The 15,125-nt window shown below is 42.0% G+C and overlaps 1 protein-coding gene across 1 annotated transcript in view; it reads right to left on the bottom strand.

Annotated features, from left to right (window-relative positions):
- SPIRE1 (spire type actin nucleation factor 1) overlaps window positions 1-15,125 on the bottom strand; it is a 195,914-nt gene that overhangs the window by 107,353 nt on the left and 73,436 nt on the right. The window contains exon 3 of the mRNA XM_030552719.1: window positions 4,865-5,098. Coding sequence (XP_030408579.1) covers window positions 4,865-5,098 — 234 coding nt within the window. The remainder of the gene's footprint in view (window positions 1-4,864; window positions 5,099-15,125) is intronic.

Here is a 15,125-nt window from a genome sequence, read left to right as displayed (position 1 = left end):
CCAAAAATCTCCAGTTGAAGGCACAAGGGCACATATGCACTCCTGAAATGGAGCACCAATAGGGATGTTACTCAAAGAAGAGCTTCCAAATCTCAAACATCTTTGAAGAATTACACCCCAACCTGGCATTCAAATTGGTGAAAAGCTCATGATATTAACTGGCCCATTCTGGGTGAAGTCTTGCAACAGTTTCTAAAGTTTTGGAACTGATAAAAACCTATCTCCCGATTCAGCCTCAAATACAAAATGTAGCCTAAACCAGATCCAAATACTACTTCCTCATCCATCTGTAGTTATGGCACTTAATTAGCATGGAAACTGAGATGCGAGACACTCTTCCTTTTATCTATAAATCAACACAATCCCTGAATGGCTACACCATACTGCTTTCAGACTCATGGCTATAAATCTGTACTGCTTTCAGACTGCTGGAAAACAAAAAGCATGCAGGTCAGTATCCCCACTGTAAATTTTCAATCATTAACATTCGTTCAAAGAAGTTAAAACTATTAAAATTTATGAGCCATCTAATCTTGAATCTAAACTTACTCTAAGGATTGTCTCTTTAAAAACCAGCAATTAAAATCTCTGATGTATGGTGTTTGAAAGCAGCCACAATTTGTTCTGGCTAATGTTTTCTTATGAACAAAGATATACAAGTCACCATTCATACAACATGAAGACCAAGTATCAACAATTGTCTTGTTTACAACCTTTCACACAGCATCACTGAGATCACACAATACTGTGAATGATGCATGCATCCCAAAAGAAAATATCAACTTTCACACAAATCAGGAAATTGCCATACTGACATTTTTAAAGTGAGTTTATTGTTCATGAATGGAGCCCGTTTGTCAGAACTGAAAAATTAAGGCCTGCATTTGTCCATAACAGGTAGGAAGCAGCAGTGCCACTCTCCCCACTGTGCCTCAACAGTGACATAGGGAGGGCCACTGGGAAGGATGAGAAAGTAGTTCTTAGTCCATGCTCTTTTGAGTCGTGTGCTTCACTGATGAGGTGGTCAGTGAGGGTGCAAACTGCTGTTTTTGTGAAATGACAATCTGTCCCTAGGAAACGGGCACAGCTCAACAGCACAGAATTCATGAAGCAGCTGTTAGATGCTAATTATTTCTGGCCAACAGCCGCCTCAGTAAAGTCTGAACTAGTAATCTAGAAGGGAAAAACTCTACTACACAGTAAGCAATCCCATAAGACATGCAGTTCCCACTGCTGTCATCCCCTCTTCCCATTTGTCCTAGTGCCATTGTGCCTGAAATCTATCAAAACTCATTAGTAATCTGCAGGGCAAACAAAATCTCCTTTGCAAGTGGACCTTTAAATGCTGGAGAGATAATCTGTACAGCAGTTCGGTGTGTGAAAGAGGACATTACTGGACTCGAGAGAATACAGCCCAGCGGTTCTCAAACTGTGGGTCAGGATCCCAAAGTGGGTCACGACCCGTTTTAATGGGGTCACCAGGGCTGGCATTACACTTGTTGGGGCTCAGGGCCAAAGCCCAAGCCACACCACCCACGGCCGAAGCCCTTGGGGCTTCAGCTTTGGACCCCTTATGCAGCCCGGGGCTGAAGCCCTTGGGCTTCTGCTTCGCATCCCTCCCTCCATCCCCAGCCCAGGGTGGCAGGGCTTGGGTCGGCACAGGCTTCAGCCTCCCTCCTATGGTCATGTAGTAATGTTTGTTGTCAGAAGGGTGTTGTGGTGTAATGAAGCTTGAGAACCCCTGATATAGCCAAATGGCTACTAAAGAATACAGAGCAGCTGTATGGAAGTTTCTCCATATTCTTTTAAAACATCATCTTTCTCATAAAGTGGTTCTTTGTCAGAGATGATTTTGTAAGTACTGTACTCCATTTGTCCTTTTCCCAGCTCTGTGAATAGATACTTGCCAGCTAAAGCAAGGTCACTAGGGACCAGCAGATATTGGGGTTCAAATAACACCATGCCTTTATTCTTGGTCCTAAACAAAGTTTTATTTCAAACTGCCCAGAGAAGTAAACTCCCGAGTGTCCCTGGAGTCTGCAACCCTAAGTTTAGATTCTCTAAGGACTTGTCTTCATTGTTAATAAAAGGTGCATTTTTTACCGCCGGATAACCAACAGTGTGAGCTATCTCAAGGTAAAAACACAGTAAAGACAAGACACTTCAGTTTTACTGTGAGGTAGGAACTATACCTCTGCTAAAAGGTCTTGTCTTCACTGTTTTTTTTACTGGACATAACTCATGCAACATGAGTAAGGCTACGATTTAGTCACAGGTACTTTTAGTAAAAGTCACGGGAAATGCCATGATTAAATCTTTGGGGAGGGGTGTGTGCTGGGGAAGGGAGGGGGGCTGTTACTTCCATCATAACAATACCACATATCATCTCTGTCCATCCTCCCAATAGAATTCAACATACTGACACCCAAAGTGACTCATCTCCCAGAAAGAAAACATAAAATAATGGTTTTGGGGACGGCAGTAATGGGTGCACGAATCCATGAGGCTAGGAGCAAATGGGGGACTCCAGCATTGGAGATGGGTGTCGTGGCAGTCGGAAATTGAGGGACCCCTGTATGGGGGAGAATAGGGGTGCATATAGAGTTTCTGGCATGGGGAAAAATACAGGAGACTGATATGTTGGGAGGCAAGAGAGGGGTCACACATAGCCCCTAGCATCGGGGAACATTAGTGAGGAAAATGTTATGGAGGGAGGAGACCATGGGGGACACAGAGCTCATGGCAAGTGGTGGAGGTCGGAATGGGATGGCATGCAGAACCCCTGCCATGGGGAAAACAGGGGACACACAGAGCTCCAGGCATGTGGTGGGGGGTGGGGAGAGTTGCAGGGAGTCCCTGAAATAGATGGAGATGGGAATGTGGCACACAGGGAGCATGTTGGGGAGAACAGAGGAATACAGTATACGTAATGAGCTTGACCTACAGAAGCTATGAAATGTGTGACCCCTAGTATATAACCGAGGACTATACGGTTAAGGACTTTAAAAATCAATAGGGACAATGTAAAGTCAATCTCCCACTTTACAGGCAGACAATAAAAATTGCAGGGTGGGCAAGACATAACAGTTGCTCAACTCAGCAAATAAACCTGTGTTAGCATTCTCTACAAGCTGCAAGCAAAGTAGAAAACTTTATTTGTACGAGATGCTCACAGGGAACTACAATAATTGAGTCTCACGGTCACAAGACCACATGCTGTTGTGTGGTAGTCACTGGATAAAGGAAGGTGTAGCCTGCACATATTTCACAACTGAAAAAAATACTTTTCTGCCACATCTGACACGTGTGTTTACCCTGGGAAAAGGGTTTTTCCTGTTACCACCCCCAAGCAAATTTTACTCCCATCCAAATCTCCCTGCAGCACTCCTCTCCTTCCCCAGTATCTTTGCAGAAGACCAGAAGAGGCCACTTACAATGGGCTTCTGAGTGTATATTGTTTCTGTGGAGTCTGTTAGCTGAAACAAACTTTGCCCATTCTGTTCTAATGGGAAATTCATTACTGCTACAACTCTTCCAGCATCCACTTCCACAGCTGCATTCCCATTCTAGGGGCATCCAAGCTAAGATTTTGCCTGAGATGGTGCTTAAACCTGAAAATCCATTTGCACTTAAAGTGAACAACAAACAATGCGCGACCCACATGAGCAATGAAGTGCCACTCTAGTCTATACTAAATGCCTCTTTATTTCCTACGTAGGAAATAGACTATAGTATTATGAAGACTGCACTATTGAAAATAAAAACAATGTGAAAATCTAGTGTCTGTGTTTATTTCTATCCTTTTCACGACTATAAAAGAGATCATATACAATTCTAAGAGCTCTGTCATAGGCTCCTCACTGGAAAATAGAGAATTAACCACTTTGAAATGATTGTCAAGAGCAGCAACGTTGACATTAGAAATTGCACTGTACTTAAAATTCATAAGCTGTTACTTCCAAATGTCACCAGTCAGGTTAAAAACTGCCATTACAAACCTTAGAGTGAAATATCAGACCCTGAGTCACTATGTACAAAAGAAATACGCTTAAGAATAGGCATTCCCTTCAGTAGAGAAGGGGGTGGGGGAACAGGAACATAACTACAGGAACATTGGAGTAATGAGCTGGCACATGTCACTGAAACAACCTCTCTCATTTCAACGTGCATATGAAAGAATTAAGTAGATGTCAGCTAAAAGATTTAACATCCAGTTTGAGGACAAAATCAGAATAGACTAATTAGACTGTCCCAATATCAAGTATCAGGAATGCTAGCTGATCATTTCCTTTCTATTGTTTACTGTCACAGATGAAATACTATGAGTGTATTATATTTGCAAACAAGTAGTACCTAAAGAAACTGAACTACTACACTGGCAGTATCATGTTTGAAGATAACACAAAACACAGACTTGTTGCCATAGGTCTGGTCTATACTATAAGGTTAGGTCAATTTAAGCTGCCTTGCATTGACCTGGCTGTAGAAGTGACTTAAATTTGGCTCCTGCTGATATAAGTGCCTCTCTATGCCTATTTAGTATCATCAACTCTCCAAGCAGTGTAGAATCACAGCTGATATAATTAGGTTGATGCAGTGTTAGTACAGACACTGCGTTGCTTACATTGACTGTTACTGGCTTTCAGGAGCCGTTGCACAATGCCCCACACTGACAATGCAATTGATACAAGTACTTCTGGTGAGGAGGCACACTGTCAACACAAGGAGCCAAGTGTGCACACACACAAGTAATTTTACAATTGCGGTGGCAGTATGCCAACATAAAAGTTCACTTGATTAAATTTTGTGACTGTGAAAAGAGTTTTTAACAGCAAAGTGCCATGTAAATTGGCCATTACTGTACCTTCATGACATCTTTATAGGAGTGAATGACCTCAACTTCCTCTTTTTCATCTTCATCTTCCTCCACGCCTTCATCCAGAGCCTCATAGCCTTCATCTTTACTCCCATCTACCTCCACGGTATTGGTCATGTGATCGATAAGCTGCTCCAAGGGAGGACTTAGTTCTCGCTCTTCATTCTCCTTCAAGCCATAGTCCAGAGCTTTATAAATAATAATCCCCAGTGATTCAATAATCTACAAGAAAAAAAGCAACATTATTATTAACATCACTTCAATGAACTAGTAGGCAAGTCTAAGAACACAAACATCCTTGAGTAACGAGTGATAAATTGTCCACTCTACAACCGCTGATTTAAGATTGTTATTATAGGATCATCCAAATTAAAGAGGGCAGTGACCCTCCACATTGCATCACTGCCCTGCAAGTCAACATACAGTGCCTAATAGCAAAATATGTCATGCTACATTTTTTATGTTAAAATTTGACAGGCAAAAACAAAATAATTTAAAAACAAAGTTGGACCATTTTGTGTTTCAGATCAAAATATTTTTTTAGATATGTATAAAAATGTTTGGTATATGCATACACTCTTATCCTCCTTTTGTTTTGTTTCTTAAGAAAGGAACTTAAGAAAAGATACCTCACTCCTTCCACAAGTGGTAGTGACGTGCACCACCTCACTGCCTCCAGGGATGACTGGCCATAGCTATGAGGATCTATTTAACTCAGAACCTAACTGAGCTCTGATCAAACCACTGAGACTGCTTACTTGGTGAAGACACAGAGATCCCTTGTGGGAAAATCTAGTTGTCTTAGTAGTAGTAGTAATTTGGTAGCCCCTTGGGACCTCAACGGAGATCAGGGCACTATTGTTTATACAATGCATACTATTATACAGTCCCTGGCCTTCTCAGTCTTTCCTAGTAATGAGAAATTGGCTTGAATGCTCCCAAGTGTCAAGAATACCTTTTCTTTCTTTACATTAATTATTATTTATACCAGAGACAGTGGAGAACCTAGCACTTTAAAGACCTTAAGGGAAAAAAGTCATACATAAGAGCTGATGGCTACTTTGGTATTATTTAAATCTTGGGTCTCAAACTCAGTTCAACTTAGGGCCAGTGCCAGTCCTCAAATCCTCCCAGCGAGCCAGTAATGTCACTCATGCCACCCAGAACCTGCCCCCACAAACTCCAACCCCCTAAACTCCACCCCCCACCTGCCAAAGGCTCTGGGAGGGAGTTTGGGTGGGGGAAGTGGTCTGGGTTAGGGGATTGCGGTGCAGGCTCTGGGAGGGAGTTTGGGTGGGGGAAGGGGTCTGGCTCAGATGAAATTTGAGTGCTGGGTGCAGGCTCTGGGCTGGGGCAGGGAGTGGAGGTGCAGGCTCTGGGAGGGAGTTTGGGAGCAGGAGTGGGTGTTTGGGAAGGAGTACAGGCTCTGGGAGGAAGTTTGGAGGCGAGAGGGGATATTGGGGGAAGTGCTGGCTCTGGGAGGGAGTATGGAGGTGTAAGGGGTATGTGGGGAGGGGGATGCAGGCTATGGGAGGGGGTCGGGGATGCGGTGCTTACCTGGGGCTCCAAGGTAAGGCAGGCTGGGGGGCCTCCACGCACTGCTGCCCCCAGGCACAGCCCCCGCAGCTTCCCATTGGCCACAGGGGCGCTCAGGATGGGGGCAGCGCACAGAGGCACAGATGCACACAGAGGCACAGCCCTTCCCTGGGGCTGCAGGGAGGGGCAGCTGCCGATGGTGGGTGGGGCCTGGGCCATTTTAAATCGCCTGGGGGATGTGTTGGGGGGGGAGTGCCCGGGGGTGACAGGTGGGGCCAAGGGAGAGATCCGGCCCCAGAATTGCTGGAGCCCCACAAGCCATATTGGGGAGGTTCTGGGGCCACAGATGGCCTGTGGGCCGGGCGTTTGAGACCCCTGATTTCAATGACCAGGCTCCAGTGCAGGAGAACAGCAGCCATGGAACAGAAGTTAGTAATGGAACTATTTCCAAAAGCAGATATTTTCAAATATTTCAATGCTGATAAATAAATTTCATTCCCCCAATCTGGCATTCCACATAAATCTAGCTAATAAAACCTTAAAAAAAACCCCAAAAAGTAGCAATGCTCACATCAAACTTTTTTTAAGGTTTAATTTAAGCAACCTACTTATTTTACTACAGTAAAATATTTCAAAGAGGCCTTACTGTAATGGTTTATAGTTTAGTAGGGGAATTCAAACAGTTTAATCATAATCACATCCAGTCAGAAAATGTAACGCACCAGCAACGGACCAGCAGTTTTACGCTTCATTTCTCTAGTGAGTCATGGGAATGCATTAGTAGAGAGCATCAAATTGTTGGACTGCTCTGGGTGCAGAATTTAATGGTAATTTGTACCATGATTAGTAAGTAATCCTTCTTGAAATGCAGAACTTTGCTATTTATTTTTTCCAACAAAACAAAAAATATTCCTCAACATAAAATGCATTGATAAACTGTCCATATTTCACAATGAACAATTAAAACACCAGCACATTAAGGGCAAGAGAAAGACAAATTTATACACCTAATATATTTATTATATTTTCCAATATTTTAACAAATTATATGGAATAATACTGATTTTCCTACATTCTTCCATAGCAGCTTTAAAAAAGATATTTGATATTCTCATGAGCATGTCTGGTTTGGCTTAGAAAACTACAAAGCAAAGCTGTGCATTCCTATTTTGGAACGACTGTTAATGAGATATTCAAAGAAAGATTTTGGGAAACTTTCATAATGAACACATAAAGAATGAAAATGTGAAACAACTGTAATAAAGCAAAGTACATTTTATAAGCATAGCTTCTTTCACTAAGGACCTCCGTATATCCTCAAAATGTAATGTGGGGTGGCCAAATTTACTGGCCCTCTGAGTCACATTCAACAAACATAGAATCATAGAATATCATGGTTCAAAGGGACCTCAGGAGGTCATCTAGTCCAATCCCCTGCTCGAAGCAGGACCAATCCCCAGACAGATTTTTGCCCCAGATCCCTAAATGGCCCCCTCATGAATTGAACTCACAACCCTGGGTTTAGCAGGCCAATGCTCAAACCACTGAGCTATACCTCCCCCTTATTCAGAAGTTCAAGAGCCTGGGCACACCTGCCAGGAGTCAGGGGCTTCAGCCCTGCTGCTGCTGCTGAAGCCCCGAGCCCTGGCAGGTGTGCCCCACGGGATGAAGCCCCAAGACTCCTCTTCCTCGCTGGGCAGAAGCCCCTACCGCATATCACCCTGCTGCAAGGCAGAGGTGCTGAGCTTCTCTGCCCCACTCCCAGTCTGGTAGGTGAAGAATGGAAGGGCGCAGTGGGCTCCGCGAGCTGCACTTTAATGGTAAAAGAGCCACATGTGGCTCGCAAGCTACGGTTTGGCCACCCCTAATGTAATGCTTCAATAGCTGAAAAGCAACAATCTAAGAAGAGTTAAAATCACATTCGGAAGCACCCGTCAGGCACACTTTAAAATCTAAAACATTCAGCAAGTTCAGTTACATCATTAGCAGAACCTCCATAAACATTTTATACTGTCTTAAGTACTTGCTGGACAGCACACAGAAATGCTTTTGATAGAATAGGTTAGTCTTGTTCAACAAGTGGAATACAAGTGAAATGAAGAGTAGTGTAACAACTGCTTAAATATTTCTTAAATATCTGATGTGAATGCACAGTATAAATTTTGTCTAGCTTCATCTAAACAAAAATTTAAGAAGTTTTATCTGTTCAATCCTTTTTTTCTGGTCTTAAAATCTGATGTAAAAAAAAAGTATTTTTTGTGACAAGTCTTCAGGTCCAGGACCAAATCAGCACTTTTCTTGGAAAACACAACAAAACAGGCTTAAAAGGGAAAGTTCTCTCTCTTTGGTTTGGAACAGAGATTAAGGCTTTCACAAGTACTACAACTAAAATTCAATGACAGCTGCTGCTTTCTTTGATGTACCAATACTGTGCCTGTTTCAGTCCAGTAATATGGCTTCTGCATTATGTGCTAAGCATAGACTTCATAATACGTGCAGAGATCGCCTGACACAAAAGCCTGAACAGAAACTATTCAAAACTACTTTCCTGCCTTTCAAATACTTTATTTTGTCATATTCAGCAACATATCCGTTCTGTTTCAGTGTCTCCATTTCAGCTTATAACACAGCAATGAAAATTTTAACTGAGAAACTTTGCATTAACTACTTTGCTGCTGCTCAAAATGTAACAGAAACATGTGACACTTTAACCAATGCTAATTTACCATGGAAGTTATAGAAACACAAATAAGTGCCTGCCATATGACACAAACAAAACCACAAAACCTTTCAGATGTTTATATATTCACAAAATAGCCAGTACGGAGACTTACAACAATTAAGACAGACAGAAACAAACAAACAAACAAACAAACAAACAAACCAGTATTAAGTGGGTCAGTACTGGTGTCCTTGAGATATATGTACAGAATGAAAAGCCTAATTTTACCTACCTCAATTGAACTAATCTGATATTTTTTATATACAGGAGTTGGATTTAAGATTATTGTTTTATTGTTTATCTAATATCAGTGTGTTCTATTTGTGTCTCTCTCTCACCCACACACAAACAGACCTGCACACACACACAATCTCTCCACTTGCCTTCACTAATGATCTAATATTTAAGCACAGTACGGAGTACAAGTTCAGCCTGTGGGAACAGCTTCTTTCCTGGTCTGAAGCCATAACTTTCAAAGGAACTTAATGTGAAGGTGTAAAGCATTATAATGTAAGCTCCCTAATTTAATTTTATGAAGTTATTCAGCTACTGGTTGACATGCAGAGAGCAAATCCTCTGGTAAAGTTTTGAAACGTCAAGAAATAATAAGTTCTAAAACTCTCAGTACAGGCCACAGAAAACAATGTGAGTTAGGCAAACACATCATTGTTACTGTTGGCACTGGCAATTGTTTCAGTGCAATGTAATTATTTCAGTGCTATCAATTTAGAACTGCTTGGTTTAAAATAAAATCTCCAAATGTTAAGGCCATACCCCCTGCCCAGCTCCCCCACCCACAGATACCCTACAGTCCAGCACTCCCTTCACAGTCCCACCATTACAGCTGTACAGTGCTCCATATTCCTGAGGGAATTCTGCATCAAATTCTGTGCATATTTTAAAATTCTGAAATATTTTTTTTAATAATAAATAAATGTGGAAGTTCCACCATGGCAGTGGGGAGCACAGGCCACAAGCTGCATGGAGGTGGGAGAATACCCTGCAGCTTCCCCTAGTATATATACTGGTTTAGGACATATCTAAAAGGTTTAACTGAAATGAATATGAACTTAAACATCTATGGTTCTTTATTTTAGGAACCAGATTGCCATTTTTTTTCAACCTGTTTACTTTTCAGATTTACTGAAACTGATGTGCAAAGAGGCCGAGTCTGCATGCCATTCCCCTATACTCATCTCATGCAAAATGGGGTAATGTCTGCAAACTCACCATCTTCCTGAAGTTTGCTTTTATTTTTAAATAAAGCAACAAATCCCAAAGGGAGGGCTCTGCTTACACACATAAAAGGACTTTCTCTAGCAAAATTCCTGCCCTTCCCTGTAGCTCTCTTTTACTCAGACTAGAGCCACTTGGACTTTTGTATTCCTGAGTTGGAAAACTAAAGAGGTTCAACTGTTCTCGCTGCCAAGGCAGGTCAGCAGAATAGTTTTGAACCTCTCCACTGTGACCTAAAGACTCACAATCTAGTTACAAAAATATTTGCATTTCTATTGCACCATTCCTCACAAATTTTAACAGCATTTTAGAATTCAGCCTAATGATAAAAATAATACAGAATACTTAATACTTATTTCACCTATGGATCTCAAGTAACTCTGTTCTGACACAATACTGCTCAGCTCTCACAACTGGAGACACTTTTAAATATATGCACACATTTTAAAGTTTAAAATGCAACTGAAAACAGCACAAACTTGCTTAAGAACTTACAGAAGACCAACTGTCTCAGTTTAGATCAGCAATAGAGTTATTTTTTCTATTTATAACATAGTACTATATCTGCTTCTGCAATATCTAATTCTGTATGTCAAATCAGATTACATTTGTTAAAAAGTGTGAACAAACAGTTTTATTATACGGTAATTTGAAGAGCTATCGAAATACAGTTTGGTTACTCACCCCAATGTCCTTCATAATTCTAAGCAGAAATATCTACATTCTTATATAAACCATATTGAAGCACCTCATGTATACTAATGCATTTATTACCACAACACTCCCATGGAAGTAGGGTAGTACTATCCCCATTTTACAGACAGGGATACACAACTGAAATGGATGCTGTAACCAGGGGCCAACATGCAACATTGGTTGTCGAGCTGGTAAAAAGGAAAATTTTCAACTACTTGCTGCTGGGCAACTAGGATTTGGAACATATATAGTTAATCAAATGAATTACTCATTATGAAACTACCCGGACATATGGATGAAATATTATTTAACTTTGGGGCGTTATGGTTTACCATATGGTTTACTATAGCTGAGATACTAGTTTCTGCAATATATTGCTTCTTGCTACTAAATATAACTTCAGTGTTAAAAGAAAAACTAGTATGTGCCATGTCTGAGAACATAAAAGGTGAAAAAGATTAAATACACACACCCTACCTTTCCTGTAAGATTCTCTTACGTAACATGAATGGTATTTTGATCTAAAGTATACATACCCTAATCTATGAAAATGTCTTTGTAATATCCAGAGTAGTTCTCTTTCAAAATAATCTTATTGAGCATACCATGATTCATTCATATTGTGCTTGTGCAATCCATGCATATATTATTTATATATGCTTTATATTATTATTCAGGTATAAAGTGTACAGATTCAGTACAATAGCTCTCAATCAGATTTAAGTGGGTGTAAAAGGGGATCCTTAATCAATCATTTTCAAAGCAAATTAAATATATAAAACCTAAGTCTTTTCAACATCTTTTGACTCATTTGCTTCTAAAAGAGAGAACTACACTGTAATTTACTTATAAATACATTCATGCTCATAAGTAATGTAACCTTCTCCAACCTTTATCCCTGATGCTAACAACAAACATATTATGATCTGTTGCCTACGTTTTAGCTACAGAGTTTGTGCGGGTGAACATTGTCATTTATTAGTGTAAATGAGAGCAGAAATTGGCTGATTATCTGAATGCATAATTTCCTTGGTCTATAAAAAAAATGAGATTGGAACACAAACTATCATTTTTTGTTATTTTTTTCACACATCATAACCTCAGAGGTTTAGATAATTATTGTTATTTATTTACCATTCCAAGAATATTTCTCCCAAATGACTGTTCATCCCTCAAGAGTAACAAACTTAGTTTCCCTGTCTTAATTGGGCAAACTCCAGTAAGGTCTGAAATTCCTGTAAAGGAATCTTCGCTATTGCAGACCGTCCACAAAGCCAGAATTTGATCAGAAGTTTTCAAGTACTGTTATTGTTACACACAAACACACATATATTACATTCTTTAAAACCATCAAGAGCCTTGGTCCTGTTCCTACTGAAGTCAATGAGCTTGTCTCCACTTATAGAGTGCCTCCCCAAACAGCCAGGGGTGGCCCGGCCCCTGCCCCCTATCTCCCCCCTGCTTTTTGCCCCCTGATGGCCCCTCCCGGGACTCCTGCCCCATCTAACCCCCCCCCCCCGGTTCCCTCATGGCACCCCGAGGACCCCCCCATCAACACACATCCTCTGTCCTGAACGTCCCCGGAACCCTCACCCAACCCTTCCTCTCATTCCTGAATACCCCCCTCCGGGACCCCTGCCCCATCCAACCACCCCTTCTCCCTGACTGCCTCATTCAACCTCCTCCACTTCCTGACTGCCCCCTGGGTCCCCTGCACCCATTCAACCCCCCCATTCTCCACCCTCTTGACCACCCTGACCCCTAGCCACACCCCCACCCCCTGACCACCACCCTGAATTCCCCTGCCCTCTATCCAGCCCTCCCTGCTCTCCGCCCCCTTACCATGCTACCGGTGGCTGGCAGAACAGCTGTGGCTGGAGCCAGCCATGCCAGTGCGCAGCACAGAGTGCCGGGTCAGGCCAGGTTCGGCAGCTGCGCTACCTGGCTGCCCAGAGCATTGCGTCAGCAGTGCGGCACGCTGAGGATGTGGGGGAAGGGGAACAGCAGGGGAGGGGCTGGGGACTAGCCTCTAGGGCCAGGAGCTCAAGGGTCAGGCAGGAGGATCCTGTGGGCCATAGTTTGCCCACCTCTGAACTAGAGGCCCTGGGATCTCAAAAATCAAAAGTAAAGGATCTGGATACTCTCATTCTGTTTCTTAAAGGCCATGGTTGTTATAACAAAAAAAAATGATTAATACAGCTTACCTTGTCTATTTAGTTGTAGTTTCATCAGACTCTTCATTACCCTGAAGCAATTACCTGAATGTTCCCTTCTGGCATTGATAGTCAAGGGCAAATAAAACTATTTTGCATCAGCCATACTTCTATGAGATATACACAATCCACATACAAAAACTGATTTTTGTGTGTGTGTTTCCAGGCCTCACAGGTCAAGAGATGTCACTGGCTGCTTGGTCTAGCTGTAATTTTTTTGGCGCTGGACTAGAATCAAATCTAACAAGCCCTGGCTCTCAGATAGCAAAAAAGACCAGCTACAAAAAACTAAGGAAGCAAACAACTTACAGCAAGGGGTCAGGAAATTGAGAGCATCCCCCAAAGATCAGAGGTGATGGTAAAATGAAACCAAAATATAACTTAGCAGCTCTTTTACAAAAGCTGCATAAATCCACAGAATTAATCAGTTATCAAGGTTGGATGAGACACTTTAGTGCTGATATAATGAGGGAGGAATCTTCTTATGTTGAAACAAACCCAATAAGTGTGGTCTGATCTCTGAAATATTCACTCCAGATCCAAAGGTAAAGTGAAGCTTATAGCCACCGCTGTGGGAGCTATTCAACTCTTTGGATTCTCTGGATTTTATCCACTGTCCAGTTCTTTCAAACCAATATCAGAGGTGAAAGTAAGCCGGTCCGGTATACTGGTAAGAGCCAGTATATCGTGTTGGACTGGACCGGCTTCCGTGGTGGTGATTTAAAGGCCCTGGGACTCCTAGTTACAGCCGGATCCCTAAGGCCTTTAAATCTTGAAAGGCCCCACCTCTTCTGGTGGAGGCCACGCCTCTTCTAGTTGAGGCCATGCCCCTGCTCAGGACTCCAGCATACCGGTAAGTCCTTTAAGTTACTTTCACCCCGACCAACATTCATATACAGGTAGTTTATAATTGTGAAACAACCTCACACAATCTCAGAAGAGTCAAAGCCTCAACCGTTCTTCTAGAAGAATTTTTTTTAAAAGTCCCAGTTAAAAGCTATTTATGCATTAAACATATAATCTCCAGGACAAGTATAAAATACCTTGTGTATATAGTTCTAGAGCCAGCCAGCTCCCAGAGTCATATTGATCTTCAGAAGATATCCCTAACAGAATAGTGATATCCTTGGATTCAGAATCATCACACACTTCATTCTTTGCGGTGTCACTGTAGCCGAGTTGGTCCCAGAATATTAGAGATACAAAGTAGGGAAGATAATATCTTTTATTGGATCGACTTCTGGTGGTGAAACAGATGAACTTTAGAACTACATGGAGCTCTTCTTCAGGTCTGGGAAAGGTACACAGAGGGTATATCTCTGGGTATTAGACACCCAGACGGTATAAAACACCTGTAGCTGGCCTGTGCTAGCTGCCTTAGTAGAATTTTTTTTTATTGCGATGTAAACGCTAGGGTTTGGGCTGCAGCCTGAGGTCTGGGACCCTCCCACCTCGCAGGGTGCTAGAGCTCAGGCTCCAGCATGATCCCAAATGTCCATACTGCAATTCAAATAGCCCCTTACCCCAAGCCTGCAACCGCAAGTCAGAAGCACCGCCAGCCACAGGTGTCCAACTGCAATGTAGACATACCCAAAGTGTCACAGCTAAACACAAGGTGGAACAATTTGTTTAGCATAAGTAGTTAACACATATTCTAAGAGACAATAGAAGGTGAAGTGGCCCGTTAACACCTCTTCAATCAGAGAACAAAAATGGTGGGTTACAGAATGCTGTAATAAACCATAAATCCAGTGTCTTTATCAAAGTCATGATTTTTAGTGTCTAGCAAAGTTGTCTCAGGCTCATCTTTTGAAGATGTTGTGCGGATTTCTTTGGAGGATGAGGT

The sequence above is a fragment of the Gopherus evgoodei genome, chromosome 2, assembly GCF_007399415.2.
Source record: "Gopherus evgoodei ecotype Sinaloan lineage chromosome 2, rGopEvg1_v1.p, whole genome shotgun sequence".
Taxonomy (NCBI): Eukaryota; Metazoa; Chordata; order Testudines; family Testudinidae; genus Gopherus; species Gopherus evgoodei.
The sequence above is the reverse complement of the archived record's forward strand: the minus strand, read 5'-3'. Positions and strand labels throughout refer to the sequence as shown.